This window comes from Lytechinus pictus, chromosome 15 (genome assembly GCF_037042905.1).
Source record: "Lytechinus pictus isolate F3 Inbred chromosome 15, Lp3.0, whole genome shotgun sequence".
Taxonomy (NCBI): Eukaryota; Metazoa; Echinodermata; class Echinoidea; order Temnopleuroida; family Toxopneustidae; genus Lytechinus; species Lytechinus pictus.
In genome coordinates this window covers 20,176,641-20,198,945 of record NC_087259.1, presented here as the reverse complement: position 1 = coordinate 20,198,945, position 22,305 = coordinate 20,176,641, and the positions used below count along the sequence as shown (strand labels likewise).

The window sequence follows — 22,305 nt, the reverse complement described above, 5'->3', positions numbered from 1 at the left end:
CGTGTCACCCTCTTCATCCCCCGTGGATCCAATTTCTACTTTTCTCACACCACACTAAACTTGCTTTACCCTCTTTCTTCACATGCTACATAGGTCTACAAGACACTTCTAAAATGTATATGAAATGGACGGATAGTATACAAATAATGCACGTAAGCGCGTGCATGCAGGGCCAAATAATGAACGATGTGAGAGAAGATCCAATGGATATACCGCACCGAGTGCGATATATCCATTTGGCGAATCAAGCAGAGTTCATTATTCAGGTTCTCTATGCACAAGAATGCGTGCATTGTTTGTTTAATACAACCCCCCCTCCCCCATGTTACTGAGTTGCCCCGAATGCTATATTTGATCTAAATTCTAGATAATTCCAGACCTCGGACTATCCTGCACTCTGACGTCAGAGTGCAGGATAGTACATTTGGTATGACGTAAGAGTGCATGATAGTGCATTTTTGATGCAATAGTGCAATACGCTAAATATCATGTGATCTGATTTGGACCAATCAGATTACAGAACATTCTTGGAAGTTGTTTAAAACGATTTAAAGTATAAAGATGGATGATTGGATGGATGGTATAAAGATGGATAGGTGGATGGATGGAAGGATAAATGGATGTATGGATAGAAAGATGAATTGTGGATGAATGGATTGAAGGATGGATGGCTGATGATAGGCTGGATTGACGGATGGTTGGACGGATGAATAAATGAAAATATAATTATTTGGATTGATGAATGACTAGTTAAACAAGAAGATGCAATACATCAACAAATAACATTTTCAGTAAAGACAAATATAAAATAGCATGATCTCATAATTTAATATTGAAAATAATCAAGTCCTTCGGAGAGAGGACCAGAGAGCTGTAAGTTTCCTAGTTGCTAAGTTTATCATAATAGCAATAATAATGATCCATTTACTTATAAATAGCCTATCCATACAAGGTGCATCTATTCCGGTCATCAGATTCAAACAGTCTTTGTGAGTACACCAATCATTCCAGGCCAGCTGTAAAGTGAGGCACTCACAATCCTGGGCAAAGTACAATGAGTTTTGCATCATTTCGGGTACTCCTACAGCACCATGGAGGATAGTAGTAAATCCAGATTAATGTCTTGCACTAGGAAGCTGAGATTTGAACCTCTGACCTTATAGTTCAAAGCCCATGGAAATATCCACTGATCCACAACATCTCTATGTGCATTACGCATGCTGCACTGATGGTCAGGCGAATGAATGAAATTCCTCAAGTCAAACAGACTAGAAAGGGGTATATTGTTGTCCAGTAGTGATGCATGGGTCAAAATATTGTTAACTTTTTGTGATCATCCCGGCTGGTTTTCTGCCTTTCTAGTTTTCTTTGCGATGATTTCAAGGTGGCAAGATCGATGAAATTCCTCAAGTCAAACACTAGAAAGGGGATGGCAGTACATTGTTGTCCAGCATCGAAGCATTGGTCAAAATATTGTTAACTTTTTGTGATCATCCCGGCTAGTTTTCTGTCTTTCTAGTTTTCTTTGCGATGATTTCAAGGTGGCAAGATAGTCCTCCGCTCTTTGGATCTTGAGCTGTATAGCCGCACATGATGTCTTATCCCTGATCATACAATGAAATATTAAAACATAAACAAATTCTTATCCTTGAACAAAGAAATAAACAGAAAGAAATGTCTTATCCCTGAACATACAAAGAAATAAAACATTAAAAAATGTCTTATCCCTGAACATACAAAGAAATAGAAGGTGAAAATGATTGCAGATCCATGGGAATGTGGTGATAAGAGATTATGATAAGGATGGTTCCTTTCGTTGGCAAGATGAGGCCATTAAACAGAAAATATTATTGTTAATTATTTTATTAAACATGTGACGTCATATGTGAGCAGTTCCCCCATATATCATGTAATAAATTCCATAAATCCAATTGTTTCAATGGAACATTATATTAAAGAGAAATTTATTTTTTTTCATACAAAGAGATGTATCTCCCACACACAAAATTAATTCCCTTTTTTTTAATAGAAAAACTGCTCATTCGTGAAGTCACAAAATACAAATTTCCAAAATTTGTACCTCCGTTATTTTTAGACTGATGTTCATCAAACCTTCACCAATATTTTACTCAAATTTTTCATCTCTTATTTATACACAAGGCAAAAGCAATTTTGTGTCTCGCCCACTTATGAAAATAACCAGAAATATCGTGATTTGCGAGGGCACGGAAGAGAATTATATCGAAACTTCATTGTGAAATGACTGGGATGGAATAACACTTGTCATAAGAAGCCTTGCACGTAAATTTTGACCTGAAAATGACCTTTGACCTTACCATGTGACACCATAACATGCAGGTCGCCTAAGTACATCTACCATCCAAGTTTTGTTGAAAAGTAACTTACGGTTGCGGACTTAGGTGTCATAAGAGAGTCTTGCATGTAAACTTTAACGTTGACCTCAAAATGACCTTTGACCTAACCATGTGACCTCCAACTGCAGCATAACATGCAGGTCCCCCAAGTCCATCTACCATCCAAGTTTGATTGAAAAGTGACTTACGCTTGTGGAGTTAGGTGTCATAAGAGAGTCTTGCATGTAAACTTTAATGTTGACCTGAAATGACCTTTGACCTAACCATGTGACCTCTGACTGCAGCATATCATGCACGTCCCCCAAGTCTATCTACCATCCAAGTTTGGTTGAAAAGTGACTTACTGTTGCGGAGTTAGGTGTCATAAGAGAGTCTTGCATGTAAACTTTAACATTGACCTGAAAACGACCTTTGACCTTACCATGTGACCTCCGACTGCAGCATAACATGCAGGTCCCCCAAGTCCATCTACCATCCAAGTTTGGTGGAAATGCGACTTACGGTTGCGGAGTTAGGCATCATAAGAGAGTCTTGCAGGTAAACTTTAACGTTTACCTGAAAATGACCTTTGACCTTACCATGTGACCTCCAACTGCAGCATAACATGCAGATCCCCCAAGTCCATCTACCATCCAAGTTTGGTTGAAAAGCGACTCACGGTTGCGGAGTTAGGTGTCATAAGAGAGTCTTGCATGTACACTTTAACGTTGACCTGAAAATGACATTTGACCTTACCATGTGACCTCAGACTGCAGCATAACATGCAGGTACCGCAAGTCCATCTACCATCGAAGTTTGGTTGAAAAGCGACTTACGGTTGCGGAGTTAGGTGTCATAAGAGAGTCTTGCATGTAAACTTTAACGTTGACCTGAAAATGACCTTTGACCTTACCATGTGACCTCAGACTGCAGCATAAAATGCAGGTCCCCCAAGTCCATCTACCATCCAAGTTTGGCTAAAAAGCGACTTAGGGTTGTGGAGTTAGGTGTCATAAGAGAGTCTTGCATGTAAACTTTAACGTTGACCTGAAATGACCTTTGACCTAACCATGTGACCTCTGACTGCAGCATAAAATGCACGTCCCCCAAGTCTATCTACCATCCAATTTTGGTTGAAAAGTGACTTACTGTTGCGGAGTTAGGTGTCATAAGAGAGTCTTGCATGTAAACTTTAACGTTGACCTGAAATGACCTTTGACCTAACCATGTGACCTCTGACTGCAGCATAAGATGCACGTCCCCCAAGTCTATCTACCATCCAATTAACGTTGACCTGAAAATGACCTTTGACCTTACCATGTGACCTCAGACTGCAGCATAACACGCAGGTCTCCCAAGTCCATCTACCATCCAAGTTTGGTTGAAAAGCGACTTACGGTTGTGGAGTTATGTGTCATTACAGGTTTGTGACGGACGGACGACGGACGACATTTGGATCCCTAAGTCTCGCCTTCACCTCTGGTGGGCGAGACAAAAATCATTGTTAGGGTCAAATTAACCTTTAAGATCAATCAAAGAGAAGGTGACAAAACATAAAAAAGATGATCATCTTAATTAAACTATTTCTAAATACCTTTGATTTCTCACTAATGACTGTCTAAGCTGGGTGAGTCTCTTCTCTGTCGCTCTTGTTTCTTCTTGCGTTTTTAGAAGCTATATGAAGCAAAAACACACAGGAAGCAAAGGAGAGAAGCGGTAGTCAATATGTCTAATACCAAATATCTAGGGGGAATCACAAAAGGCACGGGAAAGAAAAAACGAATCTTGCCATTCAGATGTGAATTTATAATTAATCTGTTAGAATTTTTTTAAACAACATTTTACAACAAATGCATGTACTATCAGTATCAATTTATCATTTAATTTATATCGTGATATTATAAGTGTATTTATGATGTAGAATTTGTGTAAATTGAGTTGTTTTTTGTTTGATATTGATTGAATTTTTATGTAAATAATTGTAAAGGGTAATGCAATTCGGCTTTTCAGCCGCTATAGACACACTTGTTGAATTAAACCGTTTTAAATAAATGAATAAAAAATTACAAATGACTGGCATATGAAGTGCCACAGTGTGAACACAGTTATGGGCCCCACCTCACAAAGAGTTGTGATTGATCTGGTGGGTGTTTCATACGCTGTTTGTAAGTTACAAGCAACTTTACAAACGACTGGTGGCCCATTAATTGTTTATAAAGTCACTCGTAACTTACAAAAAATTTGATCAAACAAAACAAATTATAAACAAACCATAATTATGAAGAACAAGAAAGAACAAGTGGAATGCCTCTGGCGGTCTCACCTGCATCACGCGATTCAATATAGCAGCAGTGCTGACTTTGAAAACTACTATAACTCGCACAAGATGTTCAGTGATACTTGGTTACTCTTATGTCCATGTTTTATGAACTAGACCAATACACTTACAGAGATATGATGGTAATTCAACAAATACCCCCAACATGGCCAAAGTTCATTGACCTTACATGACCTTTGAGCTTGATCATGTGACCTGAAACTCGCACAGGATGTTCAGTGATACTTGATTACTCTTACATGTATGTCCAAGTTTCATGAATCAGATCCATAACCTTTCAAAGTTATGATGGTAATTCAACAGATACCCCCAATTCGGCCAAAGTTCATTGACCTTTGACCTTGGTCATGTGACCTGAAATGCACACAGGATGTTCAGTGATACTTGATTACTCTTATGTCCAAGTTTAATGAACTAGACCAATATACTTTCAAAGTTATGATGGTAATTCAACAAATACCCCCAATTTGGCCAAAGTTCATTGACCCTAAATGACCTTTGACCTTAATCATGTGACCTGAAACTTGCACAGGATGTTCAGTGATACTTGATTACTCTTATGTCCAAGTTTCATGAATCAGATCCATAAACTTTCAAAGTTATGATGGTAATTGAACAGATACCCCCAATTCGGCCAAAGTTCATTGACCCTAAATGACCTTTGACATTGGTCATGTGACGTGAAACTCATGCAGGATGTTCAGTGATACTTGATTAACCTTATGTCCAAGTTTCATGAACTAGGTCCATATATTTTCTGATGACATTTCAAAAACTTAACCTTAGGTTAAGATTTTGATGTTGATTCCCCAAACATGGTCTAAGTTCATTTACCCTAAATGACCTTTGACCTTGGTCATGTGACATGAAACTCAGGCAGGATGTTCAGTAATACTTGATTAACCTTATGGCCAAGTTTCATGAACTAGGTTCATATATTTTCTAAGTTATGCTGTCATTTCAAAAACTTAACCTTAGGTTAAGATTTGGTGTTGATGCCGCCGCCGTCGGAAAAGCGACGCCTATAGTCTCACACTGCTATGCAGGTGAGACAAAAATACAATCAATTGCAAGTCTAAGTATAAATTTTCATCAGCTTACACTTACTTTTCATGAAGCAGTCTGGCAAACCATGGCAAATCTGTAATTTATTGAATCTACGAATAAGGATGCTAAGATTTGGACCAACGTTTGTTTTGATACTGACTGCCTATCTCTTACCACACAAACTGAAAACCCAAACTTACCTGGACATTCAATTGTCTTGTATTAGCTTTCCTCTCTCCTTGACTCTCTTCTCTGTGCACCCGATTGGTCTTCACCAGTACTGTATTGTCTGCTAACAGTTCGTTGACCTTTACTGCAAAGGTCAAAAGGTCAAGAAGAAATGTAAATGCATGTAAGATGAAGGTTTGGTAATTTCAACAAAGGATCTCATAAAATCAAAGGCGATATATTTACATATGGCATTTGTATCATCTCAAAAAATTAAAATAATGATACGAGCATGATGTGTTCTGTGAATACACCAAAATCAAGTGAACATGAATAGATATACTTGAAAAGTATATACTTGTTGAAAGATATACTTGTTGCAGGAAATGTGAAAACAAATGTTGTGAGTACCAACTTCTTTTCATATTGTTTCATAAGAATAGTACGGTTAAAAAGGTCCAATGCAAAAATAATGCAATTAAAATTCCCTAACATTCAAAGTATAACCCCCCAAAAAAAAAAATCCCAACAAACTCTTATTGTAGTTGCATTATAATTAACCTATCAAAATTACTTTGAAGCATTTTTTTTTACATTTTAAATCAATGCCCATGGGGGTGTTTTACAAGTGCGTTTCTTATGCGTGACTAAAATTGCATGTAATTCCCAGTTTCGTGTGGTATTTCAATCAGATCACCCAGGAGCCATGATCAACTTTTTTCAATAAACATGTACAAAAATGTAAAAATTACCATCTGATTGTGATTTTCTATATGGTAAATGGATACAACACAAGAAATGCAAAGAAGTTTTCATCTACCTAACCCAAGACTCTCATCTTTTAAAAACTCAATTTTATTTCATGGACCACAACTCTGGAATTCTGATTCTGTAGATATCAAGCAATCAATTTCATTAAATGTTTTAAAGTCAAAATCAAGGCAATTTATTTTAAGTAGTTATTCATCAAGGTTGTTTGTATAAGTTTCATTCAGGCAATATAGGCACCCCCCCTTTACGTTGTAGTTTAGTGATTTTGTTTTTACAATTATTATGTTATAGGGTCAGCTAATCACAAGGCTTGTTCCTTTCTTGCTGTCCCTCTCATATTCAATCTAATGTTTATTTCTATTTGTTGTTGTTGTTTTTCTATTTTGTGAATACGATACTTTGTATATGCAGTGTTTTTGTATGGATTTTTATGAGCAAATAAATTGAAATTGAATGTAAATAACATGAGTGCGTTGGCACCTAAACATGACCTTCAGTCAGCTTTATGAAACAATACCAAAACTTATATTAATCTTCATCTATCAACATAATATGCCCATTGCAAAGCATTTACACTAGTGTATGAAAAGATTACTTACTTTTCTTTGCACCGAGATGTGTATTGATAAACTCAAAGACATCTTTGGGCTTTTTTAACTTGGTCAACTTGCTGTTACCGCCACCATTTTTCTTCTTGTTATTCTTTCCTTTGCCTCTCTTCTTCTTCTTTTTACCCACAATCCCAAGTTTCTTCATCTCTCTCAATTTCATGCAAGTGTCCAAGGACTTTCCTTAGAGAGAGAAAACAAATATAGAATCAATCAAATTTTAGGTTTGGGTATAATTTCTTTCAATGCATTTCACAAAACAATGGTATTATTGGTATATACATAGCTTAGCATTCAAGCTATATGACGATTATATTTTTTGTTTCACAATTTACAAAATTATGATAGTTCATACTTAACCATCATTTAAAAGTACATCACCTTTTCAACTTTATCCAATATTAGGTTTACCATTTTTAATTTTTTTTCATATAATGATAATGCCTCCCTTTCGTCCTCATCGAAAAATGATACTGCCTGTAACCCTATCTTAACTGGGCTATTTCGGACCTGTATATACGGGGGGGGGGGGGGGGGGGGGGGGTATTTGGCTGCTAATGGCGTGATAGCCGCGAAAATTTGCACACGCGTAGAGCCGGATGTAAACTACAAGACTGTATAGAAAAATTTTCAAAATATTAATTGTTCATATTTTTTTATTAATTAATTATGCAAATAAGCGTATGAAATTTGCCCTAAATTTGGGTTTTTGTGTATGTTTTTGCCTTTAACTCAATTTATCTAGCTAGAAGAATGCTAATTTTTGGTGGGAGTATCAATTATTACATTTCTAACAAATATCTACAAAAAAATTGCAAAAATATGATTAATTTCTTATGTATTTTATTGTTTTTTAAATTCTTATGTATTTCTTTGTTTTTTCAAACCTTTGTTTTTTATTGTTTTTTCCGATGAACTTTTTCAGGGACCCTTTTGCGATCATAAAAAGCATAAAATAAATCCATTAAAACCAACAAAAGTGAAAATAATCATACATTTATGATTTTTGGTTAAAAAACACAATTTGCATTGACTTTGTACACAGAATCACGTTTTTGAGCAATTTCGGGTCTGACATTCACTTGCAAAATGTTGCGTAATTTCGGAACCACGTACCCGGGCGTCGTAAATTTGGTCTCAAAAGATGCGCAAGACTTGAGAGTAAAAAGTCAGCGAGCGGTGCGGTAAAAAAATTTGGCGCGACGGCGTAGTGACGAAATTTGTCGAGGGGGGGTCAAATTGACCCCCCCCCCCAGTTTAATAAAGGTTAAACCCTTCAAAACCTAACTGAAACCCTTAAATTTTCATTAAAAGAAATTTTGATTTGACAAATTGGTAAGAACATTCTTAGTTGAAAATACAATTACCTGCAGGTACAATCACAGCTTCAACTGGTTCTGTTCTCCCTTCTCCATTCTTGCCAAGACCTTTCCTGTGTATCAAAAGAAAGGGAAAACAATGAAGAGTAAAAAAACACCCTTTTAAATACTTTTCGAAAGCTACATGTACCATTGCATAGGTATAAAAAGGGTTCAAAGATCAGTTTTGATTTTGAATTTATCTATTTCTTTTTTGATTTTATACATTTAGGAGCTGCTTAGCAAACTGTATTACATTAAAACAAAAAAAAATCAACATTTCCTTTGGATAATTGACAAAGTTTTGAGGTTTTCATCTTTGGTAAATTCACATGCAATGTAAATCTTATCTAGGAAATTAGGGCGGAGCAAGTGCAAAACTACACCATCCCTCTCCAACATATCTATCACTGGCGACATATGATCAAATCAAGCTTCTGTCGAGTATTGGCGGTGACTACTTCTTTGGTTGTTTAGATTAAATTTGCAATTTTCTTTTTTGTTTACTTAGTGCACCATTAGGCAAGTGCCCTCCCCCCATTGCTCCCCTAGATACGCCACTGTACTTACCCTATCTCATAGCCCATCATAGCCATGAGCTTTGATGCAATGCCCCTGGTATGCGTCTCCCATTCTCCAAGCTTACAAGATGGACCCGAAGGTTTCCACAGAATGTCTGGTACCGCATCCTCCTCCTCCTCCTCATTGTCCCCAAGACGACTCATACTCGCTGATGTTGATGGCATGTCGCCATCGCTGTCCATGCTCTGGTTGTCGTCTTCCTCTTCCTCCTCCTCATCGTAAGTTGTCTGCGATCCTATAAACATGCATTAGAAGACAAGAGCTTAACCATTGTTCTTCTTGTTCAGAATCAAACCATTACCACTACTATGGTTTATTTCCAAATCGTGTACTGCCAATTTGTTCAATTGCCCATTCCGTCTAATAACCAGTTGGTCCAATGGCCATTAAGTCCATATACCATTTGGTCTAATTTGAGTTAAATTGTACAAAATGAATGAAAATGAAATCGATATTAGACCAACTGATTATGAGACGAAATGGTGATTAGACGAAGTGGTGATTGGACCAAATGGTTAATGGACCAAATGATTGTTAGAGGAAATGTTGGACGGAATGGCATGAGATTACATGAAATTAGACCATGTAGTAAGTGTATGAGTTGGCAGTAGACGAATAGGCAATTTACCGCTAGTAATTGTGCTGATGGGCAATCTAACATGTATATTATGTAAGAATTATGATAAGTCACAATACTACATGTATTAACGTTTTCATATGCATGTACTGCTGAAATAACCTCTATTTCTCCCTTTTCTGTTTGTTTCTGTTTTCAGCATTTGGACTAAGTAGTACATCATGTCTTTATTAAAGATCAAGCATAACAAAAACCAGGCCCGGCAACCTATCAGGTTGGCCGGCAGGTTAAATTTACATCATTACATGATACATAAATCAGAGTACATTATACATTACGATCATAATACATTATTATTACTGTTTGATACAGTAATATAACGATTATAACATTAAATATCTAAAATACAATACAAATAAATTCAACAACGATGAATGCATTCACATGGTACACAGTAAGATAGAGAGATAGTGAGAGATATGGAAAAATAGAGGGGAAAAGAAGTAAGAGAGGGGAAGAGTGAGAGAAAGAAACAAAAAAAGGCATTAGATAGATGGGATCGAGGAAGAGAGAGGGGGAGAAGGGGAGGGAGTGGAAGAAATAGAAGAAAAAGCGGTAAAGGGAAGGAGAAGAGAGATCGAAATAATACATAATTTACTGATCAGTACAGTATACAACATTGTCATGAAATGGCAAAAATATGTGGATGTAGATCCAAATGGTCGTAACAATAAAGATTCAAACACGTGGCACTGGGGAGGTAGCATAAAGAGAAATCGGGAGGGGAGGGAGATAGAGAGGGAGGGAAAGAGAGAGAGAGACTGGGTTTGGGTAGAAGTAAGGGGAGGGGGGGGGTAGAAAATGGAACAATACTACCGTAACTTGTATACGAACATGATGGTATGTTGGATTGAATGACAGATTTAAATATGCGTTAATATAATCAGATTGGCAAATTAAGGAACAGTAGATATATATTTAACTTTAACTTATAAAAAAAATTCTATTATACTTTCATGTATTGGTCAATCTGCCATGTTGGCTCACGCCTGCCTTGAAATATTACGTAAGAATTTAAAAGAACAGTCTTGACTATTTGGTCCCTAAAATCAGGATATCTTTCTGAGTGGGTACTGAGATTGAGTATTTCTTTCATTCTATATTTATTTTGGGGGGTTATTAGACCACGTGAACCAATTTCGATGCATATGAGATTGCTCTTCCAACCTGTTGCCGTGATGTCGTGTACGAGTCCTGCGTATCTGTCTTGTTTACGTTGATGTGCGTTTTCAATATTTGTTTCGAATGGTACAGTAAGTTCGATGATGGTGATGGTTTTATTATTGTTGTCAATGTAGCAAATATCAGGTTTTTGTTGGGTTGGTATTATGTGTGGTGGTACGGTGCCCCCGTTGATACTTTCCCCTTCGATGTCTGCATAAACTCTGTTGGTATTGCTTGTGGTGGGTTTTATGTTTTTTAGTATGATGTGTATTATGTTGTTATGGCGCCAGGTATATCGGTCGAGCATCTTTTCGCAATTGTTGAGAACATGGTGTAAAGTACCAGTAGAGTTACAAAGATTACATTTGTCTGAGATTCTTTTCCCCCAACGGTACAGATTTTTATTTGTAGGGAGACTATCAATTGCTGCATTAACCATAAATTTCATAACACCCTGTGGTACATTATAGATAATCGATTTCCATGTCACATCGGTATTTTCCATATGAACTATCTTCATGAATTCTCCCTGTACCAGAAGTGGTTCGATCAACTTTATCCACTTTTCTCTACAGTCTTCTCTAATTGATTTTTTTATATGAGTCTTTGCCTGGTTCCAATTCAACGAGTCCGATACTTTAAGGTGAGTTTCATGTGCATCTACCGTGAAGGACATTTGCCTTGACCATTCACTTTCCCTCTCTAGTCTGCGGTCGAGGGCGTGGTTGACGATCTCATCACCTTTCATCCTGGATCTGCTATAAGCCAGGCAATGGCATATTCGGTAGAGGTCGGAAATGGTAGGTATGTTCAGTCCATCAGGATCGTGTACCACAGCTATATTTGCACCGCGATGAGGTATTCCGAACCATAATTTAAGATACTTATCTAATATTACATCGAGCGATTTAAGATGTGTGGCATTAATGTCATGAACAGTAAGCATATACCGAAGTGAGGGGAGTGCATATCTGGTAAGTATACAAACTTTATATTCGTTTCTGATATTACTTTTGCTAATGTTCTCAAGCATAACTTCTAGATTTTCCTTCATATAATCATAGACTTCAGAAGCTTTGCCAGTGAAAAGTTCCAATAATTATCAATCACATCACATGACATAAATCTTATATTAAATTTAATCAATCTTCAAAACTTTCATGAAGCTTCTCGTGATATGAATAGACTTCTGCCCGGACAGAAATCAATAGAATATATCAATCAATAAATGGATATTCAATGACTATTACAATTCATATGAAATTCTTCATTTTGCTAATATGAAAAATATCCTGAGTACATGTTTTATAAAATTATCAATTTTTACATGAAGAAAAATGCAAAATGATCTGGCTTTCTTTAACTCTTACTGCTGACAAAAAAAGAAAGAAAACTTTTACCACTGACAAAGAAATATCAATTTGTTTCTTTCTATTTCCTGTAAAATCCTACCAATATGAATCCTGACTAAGACGGGAAGATACCTCTCTTTTTAAAGATTTCAGTCATGCTAATGTCTTTAGCTGGAGATTGCTTCAAGCATGCCTAACAAAGAACTGACATCTAACACATATCTGGGCCAGTGTTGGGTCCAAGACAGTTTCAGCCGAGAAGAGACAGAGACATTTGTTTTCAGAATCAGCCGAGACAAGACCGAGACAATTACCTTCAAAACCGAGACAAGACTTAGACAATACTGGCTGAGACAGTATACGAGACGCTAGTTATTTCTACACAATGCCGCAGCTGCGTTCTATTATTTATGAAAGCACTTCATTTGCATAAATCAACAAGTGATTCTGAAAACAAGTCTCTGTCTTGTCTTGTTTTTATTCAAATAATTTTTTTTTAAATCAGGATTTAAATCACCACTGATTTAAACTTCCAATCATCAATCATCATCATAATCACCATCATCACATTCTTCATCATATTCATCTTCGTAATCATACCGGGAAAGGCTGGGTTGGGGGAAGGGGGTGCCCCATTGTAAGGGGGTGAGAAGACTGAAATAGGGGGTAAGGGCCACGGGTAGGCAGCCACCCCAGGCCCAGCTCCCCTTAACACACACAGCTGCTCGTAGCCAACGAACCAGCTCAGTCTGCGCCGTCAATTCTGATAAAAATCTGAGAGGACGGTGACACAAAAGCAGCACACATTCTACTGCATTTGTTCATAAAAAGTGATAAATCTACAGACTGTATCTCAAGGTACCCAACTCTAAATCTTTTCTCTTTCTACACCTATTTGTAACTAAAATCTTGAGTTTAAATCACGAAAGATATGCATACTTCATGTTATAGATCGGTTGGAAAGCAGTGAGAATCTAGGAATAACTTGTCCAAAAACTGAGCTGTTTTCCGTGTCTCGGCCTACAAATTTGAGACATTTCCAACAAGACCGAGACGAAACACTGTCTCGAGACGAGATGTGTCTCGAGACACTAAAATATGATCTGGGCCTTCCTACATGAAAGGAGCGATCAACTGCATAAAGGCATAAACTTCGATGTTGTAAAACCTCAACGCATTTACTTTAGGTGGATTAAGTATTCAAATGTATTAACTTAGTATTCAAATGTATTAACTTAGTATTCAAATGTATTAACTTACCAATTGGTAACACATTTTCAGCCCCGACTGTGATTGAGTCTCCATAGGATTCAAAGCAAACAGTGACATTTTTGGTGTCCTTGTCAATGTCAGTGATACTGGCGGGATACCAAATATCATCACTGTACTTGGCAAGACACCTGCCCTCTATTGACAGCTGGCTGAAAGGAAAGATACAAATTTGATTGGGGTTAGATTTATTAACGACATGTAAAGAGAAACAATTATGAACAAAAAAGTGGAGAATTGATGACCCAAACGCAGTGAAAAAAAAGAAGACGCAAGAGATTAAGATGGCAACCTCAGTGGTCAATGATGAAGAGATGAGATGGGAGAAGACATGCCATGGGAAACATAAAAAGGAAGAAATTGAAGACAGAAGAGAGAGAATGAGATTGGAAAAGAAATCTCAGAAGGACGAGAAGCAAATGAAAGGGAGGAGAGTGACAGAATTTAAAACAAAGATGAGTTCTAGGAGATACCTACCTGAGATCTATTTCTTGGAATGCTTGAAGTTCAGATGCATTGACAATATAACCATGAGAAAACCTATATTCAGGAAAACAAATAAAACACGATATGAACAAGAATGGCAAACACCCATCCCAACTTGACACACTAAAATTCACCTTTCAAACAAAGAAATGTAATTCATCACCATTATATCTAAAATACTTGTTGTCACAGTGAGGGATAGACATGCATTCTAAACCAAAATGTACGAGAAACTGAGCAAGGACGCAAGGGTACTGAGGTGACGAGACATTCTTCTGGGCTTTATTAGGGTTGGGGTTGAAATAGGGTTTTATGTTATGGTAGGGTATTGTGTTAAATCCAGGGTTCAAGTTGGTCATTCGATTAGGGAGTGGAATTTACAGCGGGGCAATTGTCGCAGGAGCAAATGTCATGGAACCGCTACTAGAAGGTCGAGAAAATGAATTTGAACATTTGAACATTTTGAATTTCTGAAAAGGATTAATCATAGCAAACATAAGTGTAAATAAAAAATCTAAAGTAAAGCAATAGATTCTTCATTCAACGTACTTGCAATCCTCTTCTGAGAAACGACACTCTCCTTTGAAGTAGTACGGACAGGGTTTCATCGAGGCGTTTGTAGGGTTGCAGAACAGAACACGCAACTTGATCTGGAAAGAATGGCAAAGACTTACAGTTTATTTCAACAAGAGTATGTCGCAACTGTAACTTGATGAGATTCTGGAGCATGTAAAAATTGAAATTTCTTTTAATTTTCTTTTGTCGACAGCCTGATGTGGTGCTCATCGGCAGAGGTGGCAATATACACAATTTTCAATTCCAATATCTGCATTGAATAGGTGACATAAAAATATATGTTACAAACAATGTATCATTACAGATAAAGAGCCCAGGGCCCTGTTACATAAACATTACAATTATGGTAACTTTGTTATGCAATGATATCTACCATGGAATCATTGATTTTGATTGGCTGTTGATCAGCGTTACCATGGTAGTTGGATGGCAAAGTTACCATAGTGGCAACCTTTATGCGATGGGGCCCTGAAATGCAAAAGATACAATCGATTTTATTAACATTGATTGCATCCCCTTGTACTAGGAAGCCCAGTTTAGATGTTTTATTATTTTACTCTGTCCTTTGAAATATTCAAGGCTATAATGCATACTATTTTGGGAAAAGAATCAGTCACGGTACAAAATAACCCAGGGTGCGACATAAGCGCTTGCCCGATTGCCCGGGGCAAGTAAAAGTTAGAGTCGGGCAAGTGTTTTGAAGTAAAGACAAAAACTACTTGCCCGAATCGGGCAAGCAAAATTCTCACTGTGAAATTACATTTTACAAAGTTTCCCCATACTTCACACTCAAAAATACAGAAGAGAAAGAGACAAAACAAAGTTAACAACTTCCCTCAATTCAAATTGCAAGCCAGTTTGCGACATTTTTTGGGATCTACACACAAAAACACACACACACAGAGTCAGCATACATACATGTGGCTGGTGCGCCCAGCCTCCAGCCTGTGTGGCAGGCATGCATGGATCTCCATGCTGCTGTGCACATCGGTACTATCCCCGATCAAACTTCGAATCAAAGTGAACAAGCTCACATGAAAAATAGTTATTCCAACAAAATAATCCTAAAAACGGCGGGAAATTGTTATACTTATATGGATTCTCAGATTACTGATTTGGTGATGTGATCGGAGGAGCAAGTTATTGAGTTTTCATAACTAGTTTCAGCCGTTGTTTTGAGTGTTGTGATCGGTGTAGTGGGAAGAAAGATGCGTGCAAGTCCACGATGCCGCGATGATTCATTTGATTTTTAAGTTTGTCAATGTTTCTCTGTGAAATTTTATTTATTTCTAAAACGTTAATTTTTCCAACAATTTTGAAAATATATTTTAAACAAATAGCAAGATTTTTGTTAAATGATTGCATTTTTTGTTTTGTTTCAAATTTGAGCTTTCTTCCTCTTTCTTTCTTTGTCTTCCTTCCTTAATCCTTACTTAATTGCTACCTTCCTTTCTTTCTTTTTTTTCTATCCTTCTATCTTTCCCGCTTGCCTTTTTTGTTCCATCTATCTTCAAATTTTCCTAGCTTGCTTTCCTGATCTTTTTTTTTCTCTCTCTCTGTGTTCATTTTTATTTGTTTCCTTTGTTTTCTTACATGTACTCCTTCTTTCTTCATTTTTTCTTCCTCTAATTTTTCTTTGCTTCCTTCTCCCTTCCTCTCCTTTTTCTGTTTGTTCTTTCTTTCTTTTCCTTCTTCCATTATTTTCTTCTTTTTTATTCTCTCTTCACTTCATTCTTTCCTTCCACTAAAGTTTCATCCTGTCTTTCTTTCATTCTTTATTTTCTTCTTTTCTTCTCTTTTTCCTTATTCTTTCTTTCCTTTTTTGCTATTTCCTTCCTTCCTTCCTTCCTGTTTTTCCCCTTTCTTTCTTTGTTTTCTTTTCTTTCTTTCTTAAAAAAAATGCAGGAAATCTTTTTTCTTCATTCTTTCTTCCCTTTTACTTTCTTTTCCCCATTTTTTTTTTATTTCTTTCCATTCTTTCTTTCACCCATTAATGCATTTTCCCTTCCTTTCTTTTCTTTCCCTTTTTCTTCATTAATTTCAAAGAATGAAGGAAACCTTTTTTCTTTCCTTTCTTTCTTTCTTCTCCATCTCTTTTCTTTCCTTTTTTCTTTCTCTCCTTCATCCTTTCCTTCACCCATTCATTCATCTTCCCTCTTTCTTTCTTTCTTTCTTTCTTCCTTCCTTGCTTCCTTCCTTCCTTTCCTTTTTTCTTTAGTAATTTCTTATTTTCAGTGATTCCTTTTTTATTTTGTGTCACGGTCATATATACAAAAGCACATGAAAATATATGAGAGAGAAAATTAATCAAATGGTGTATTGACACCAATTTCAGTCATAGGAGGTAAAATAACTTTGAAAAAAAATATTACAAGGTACAATAATAGTTCACGTTAAAAAGAGGGCAATGGTATATAAAATCGTAGTAATTTTTTTTGAAGCGGTAAAACATTATTTTGAAGGATTTTTTTCGGGCAAGTGAAATGTATTTTCGGGCAAGTATTTCCCAACTATTTAGAAATTCACTTGCCCGACTGGGCAAGTGCTTCTAAAAAGTTATGTAGCACCCTGTAACCGATTGAAATAATACATGTACCTCATCATCACCAGGGGAAGATGGCTCTACGGAGAGAACCACAGCATTGTGTCTCTGGTACGCACCCCAGTCTGGTTTGTACAGAATGCTGCACGTGGTTCCCGAGATATCTTCATACTCATTCATATCCTGATTCCCACCCTCATCATCATCGTCTTCGTATGGTGTCTGCTTAGTTCTGACGGGTAAACTGGACGATGAGGTACTTGTTGCTGCAATTTCTGCCTAGATTGAAAAAGGAAATTACTTTCAGGAATGTGAAGTACTACATAATATAGAGTTTATAGACTGCATGTTACATATATAATGCTTAAATTGAATTTACACAAGATTTCTATTCCACACCATATCCACAGGACAATAATTCTAATGTTCATTACCATAAACCTTACTAACAGTGGAAGTGCACACTCACAAGCAAATCAGGCTTTGGGCATCCCTTTTAGTTGAATTAGAACACATATCTTTGGTTCATCAGTTTTTTTCTCCCTGCTTCTGTTCATTAACAAATATGCTTTGTATTGATCTCACTTGGAAAATCCTGGGGGCTTGTTGAAATTTACTTTAAAGGGGGAGCGAACTGAGCAATGCTGAGTATTATCTCTCATTGGCTGTGTGTTACAATGGTTAGTCTTGATATATACCTTTTGAGATAACTATTGTTATTGAGGACAGGTACCTGCTTCACGACTTGGTAAAATAACTATTGTGGTATGAATGTATTAGGTAGTAAATTATCATTATTCAAGTTGGTCTACACTACTGCACTGCTCAGAATGCTGAATTATGGGTAATAAACCTGGCCAAATATGAATAGTTGAAGACTTGAGGTGGGGCTATTAAAGCTGCTGGCTCATATGTCCTTTAAATAGGCTATTTCCCTTAACAAAAACAAAAAAAAATATCCTAAGGAAAAATATTTCCCTTGACAAAAACAAAACAAAAAATCCTAAGGAAAAATAACCCTCGGCCCAGCAAACCTTGTGTATCATTTTTGTGTGTTTTATGCTGAACCAAGTAAACTCATCTAAGATGTACCTGTTCATAGTATATTTGATTCTAGGAAAATTTAAAAAATTAGAATAATTTTCTTCAAACAATATTTAACCTGAAAAGCTGCAAACTCTTCATCCATGTCAAGTGGACCGGCATCTTTAGCCTCATTGTTTGTCTGTTCCTCAGCTTGTGGAGGGCCTGTGATGTCATCAACATAACTCAATAGATTGCTCTTCCTCAGAGAAAGGAGACTCCCTAGGGAAAAAATTTTAAAATGTGATTATCCTAGATTGAAATAATTTAGGTATTATTTTAACAGGAGATAGATTTAAGGGGAATCCAGCCTTGGTCATAAAATGTTGTGTAGGATAGGAGAAAAAAAACTAAAACAGAATGGTGAAAGAGTGAAAGAAATCTGACAAGCGATAACAAAGTTATGGCTGCTTTGAAATTGATATCCCTATGATTAGGTAGATTTCAAATTGGCAAATGGGTAAGTAAATTATGACAAGGGGCAAGGACAACTTTCCCATGTGCCATGTACTTAATTATCAGGGATTTGTGGTTGCTCCTAAGTAACCATTCCCCTAGGGCAGTAATTCAAATATAACACAGGAAGTTTGTTTTATGTCCTCATGAAAGAAAAATATAATGTGAAGAAAAACTTCTAAAATAGAAATGACATTTTAGCCATTTTATGTATTGAAGTCCATGGAAGAGTAGTCCTTGCCTTACATCACAATGACATCACATATGCGGCCAATTTAAAGTCTTCACGGGTATAGTGATTACCAATATTTACAACTTTAAAAAATTCATAACTTTCTTAATGTTTGTCAGATTTTGTTCAAACTTTCACCTATTAAGTTGACTGATTTTTCTTTTTCCTCAAAAACAAGACTTTATTTGAGTTGGATTCCCCTTTAACTTTATTTATAAATGCAAAATGAACAGGAAACCCCAAAGCATGTTCTCATTTTTTGACAAACAGTTGTGTTGATAAAATACATAATTTTATAAACTCACACCAACTAGGTATAACACACTTTGTACAAAGCTGTACAACATGTCATAACAAGATTCAGGCTACAAATAAAATTTCCTGAAGCGCATCAGACAACCGCAAAATGTGAAATGTTGATCATTTAAAAAATATCACAATTCTCACATATCCCAAAACAAATAAGCTTAATTGCAAACTGAAACATTTCAATTCAAGACTTGCATAATTGTGAACCTCTGTCACAATAAAGGCCTCGTAAGTCAGAAATTTAAATAGAGCCAAGATCCGAGAGTATTGGGGCTTATAATGAGGGCAGGCACATTACTTGTAAATCCTAAAAAGCATAAATTGTGGACTATATCTGACTCTGAATTTATGATGGATAGTATAATAATATAATAATAATAATAATATAGGGTATTTATATTGCGCACATATCCACCTTGTTAGGTGCTCAAGGCGCTCCTATATTACCCGGCTAAGCTAGGCGTTCAGAGCGCACACAGCTTCTTAAGGAATTACTTCCTACCGGTACCCATTTACCTCACCTGGGTTGAGTGCAGCACATTGTGGATCAGTTTCTTGCTGAAGGAAATTACGCCATGGCTGGGATTCGATCCCACGACCCTCTGTTTCAAAGTCCGGGGACTAATCCACCTGTAATTACCTATACTGTTATTATATATATAGAAAATAGTGATATTTCATGTTGACCCCCTACCCTTGTATTTTGACTCTTTACACTGAAAACCCAATTACATTTTTGTTGTTTGGAGTGGAGGATTCAACTCAATCATTCACCTTGTGTTAGCTCAATGATATCCTTCAAATCTTGCTGGAGTTGACGGAGAGCATCCACACCCTCACTGCGTCCACTTTCCAAGACACTTTCTATTTGCTTCAGCTGGACATCAGAAAGACAGAAAAAAGAAAAGGTGATCTTACATTTCACTAAACTACTTCATCATTTCAGGGGGCTTTGTGAGAAACTTTGCCATCAACGGCAAGTCAATTTTAGGTGGAAAACAATAATTATAAGGCCACTCAGGGGGGGGGGGCAACTTATTACCAGCACATTCAGTTTTTATGCACACATGATAAAGAAGGACATACATGTATGCAATATTATGAATTGCAAAGGAGCTAGATTCCAGGCAACGCCTACCCACACCAATATACCCAGGCTACCCTTAAACCAATTCACTACTGTTTACCAAAGGTAATACACAATAGCCTACTTCTATTACCCCTCTTCTTTCTCAACGATGTATGCCACTGTGATAATGCCCCTAAACTTGTATGATTACACACACTGAATCTGTTTTTCCTAGGACTCCAGGAATCTCCAAAATAGTGGAGGGATCAGCTTTAAGAGAGAGAGCTATGTAATATGTGTGCGTTGGCCCCATTCTGCGTTGCTGCCGATATCACTTCCATGATGCAGTATGGCAGGGCGGAAGAATCCTCTATTCCCCCCTCCGTGATTGCACCCGTGTGGTGGATGCAGCGGCATCGTAACTGGCTGGATTTCAGCCCGATTTTGATACCAAATTAAGCATCGAAATCCAACGTAATCCGGTCAAAATGAGCTCAAATCTGTTGATTTTGAAAGCTCATTACAAGTTTTGCCACATTCTTTCCTCATTTTAGGGGTTCAACGTTTGATAAATAACATCCAAATTTATTGATCGTTTTCGAAATGTGAATTGTTAAAGTTTACCTGTGTGGCCATGAAAAGCCAGCGCAGTGCAGCACACAATGCATACTGAAGCCAAAGATATAGGCTTGCATTATGAATTTTCGCTAGCGCGAGGCAACATTTACACAAGAGATGAGTATGATACGTGCGTGTGACATACAGCTGAGGTCCGATTTCGTCTAGGTATTTTTAGGCACATGACATGATCTATTTTGCTACTTTTTCAGAAGTTATAAGTTTCATTTTAGTAAGGTGTTGAAGATTATTTTGATGTATTTTTATGACAAATTAAGCTGTTGTTGTCCTACCTAGTCACTTAGTACTAGTGACTAGTTGAGTACTAGTCTAGATCTAAAGCTAAAAGAAGCTCTTAATATAGAAGGCTTAGTCAGTCTGCAGGTCCCTATACTCAATGAGCAAGATTTATCCAAGTCCTCTCATGGCTGAATTCATATCCCTGCAAAATCTTCTGAATTGTGAGACTTTGTTTCTCAAAGAATCTAACCACTTTCTCCTCAAGTAAAATTGAATGTTTTCATACATGTAGGAAAGAGTAAATGTTACACTTTTACATTGGTACATGTAAGTTCTTTTGAATAAAATATTTTGATAAATAAGTGAATTTCAGGCCTGAGAAGGTGCCTCAAACAGAATTTTCTTCCTATTTTTATGTTTTGGACACAGATAATATTATATCAAGAGAAAGCTAAAACTCTACTCTATACTTTCTTACAAAAAATATCAATCCTGATATGTGGCACCTTTTAGTTGTGTCAACTGCCACCTTTTAGTTGTGTCAACTGCCAGCTTTTTAGATAGATAGATAGACAGTTAGATAGGATAGATATATAAAATATAAATCATAATAGAAAGATTGATATTATATAAAAAGTGGAGCGCCTCTGGCGGTCTCACCTGCATCGCACAATTCATTATAGCAGCAGTGCCGACTTTGAAAACTACTATAAAATAACTATTCACATAAAACACCATTCATATAATGATACCATACTACATTCATCGACAATAAATGACATTTGACCTTGATCATGCGACCTAAGACTTGTCAGTGAAACTCGATTACCCCTATATCCACATTTTATACACTATATCTATAACACTAATACTAAATAGGTTCATTATTGCGGATTGAAATAATCGCTAGAGGGTATTCATTTGTCTATATCTATAACCTTTGAAAGTTATGACAGCAATCTAATAATTACCTCAAATAAATGGCCAAAGCTCAATGACCTTAAATGACCTTTGACTTAAGTCATGTTACCTGAAACTGGCATGAG

General features: G+C 36.7%; 1 protein-coding gene across 1 annotated transcript; it reads right to left on the bottom strand.

Moving 5' to 3' along the window:
• Window positions 1–804: 804 nt before the first annotated feature.
• LOC129277865 (zinc finger CCCH-type with G patch domain-containing protein-like) lies at window positions 805–21,925 on the bottom strand. The gene is made up of 13 exons (XM_064110026.1): window positions 21,920–21,925; window positions 20,107–20,209; window positions 18,415–18,557; window positions 17,307–17,531; window positions 14,684–14,784; window positions 14,126–14,188; window positions 13,640–13,800; window positions 9,215–9,461; window positions 8,654–8,718; window positions 7,278–7,469; window positions 5,940–6,052; window positions 3,949–4,028; window positions 805–1,604 (listed from the first exon to the last, which is right to left on the bottom strand). The coding sequence occupies exons 1-13, from the start codon at window positions 21,923–21,925 to the stop codon at window positions 1,466–1,468; spliced, it is 1,638 nt and encodes a 545-aa protein (XP_063966096.1). The 3' UTR covers window positions 805–1,465.
• Between the last annotated feature and the right edge of the window lie 380 nt (window positions 21,926–22,305).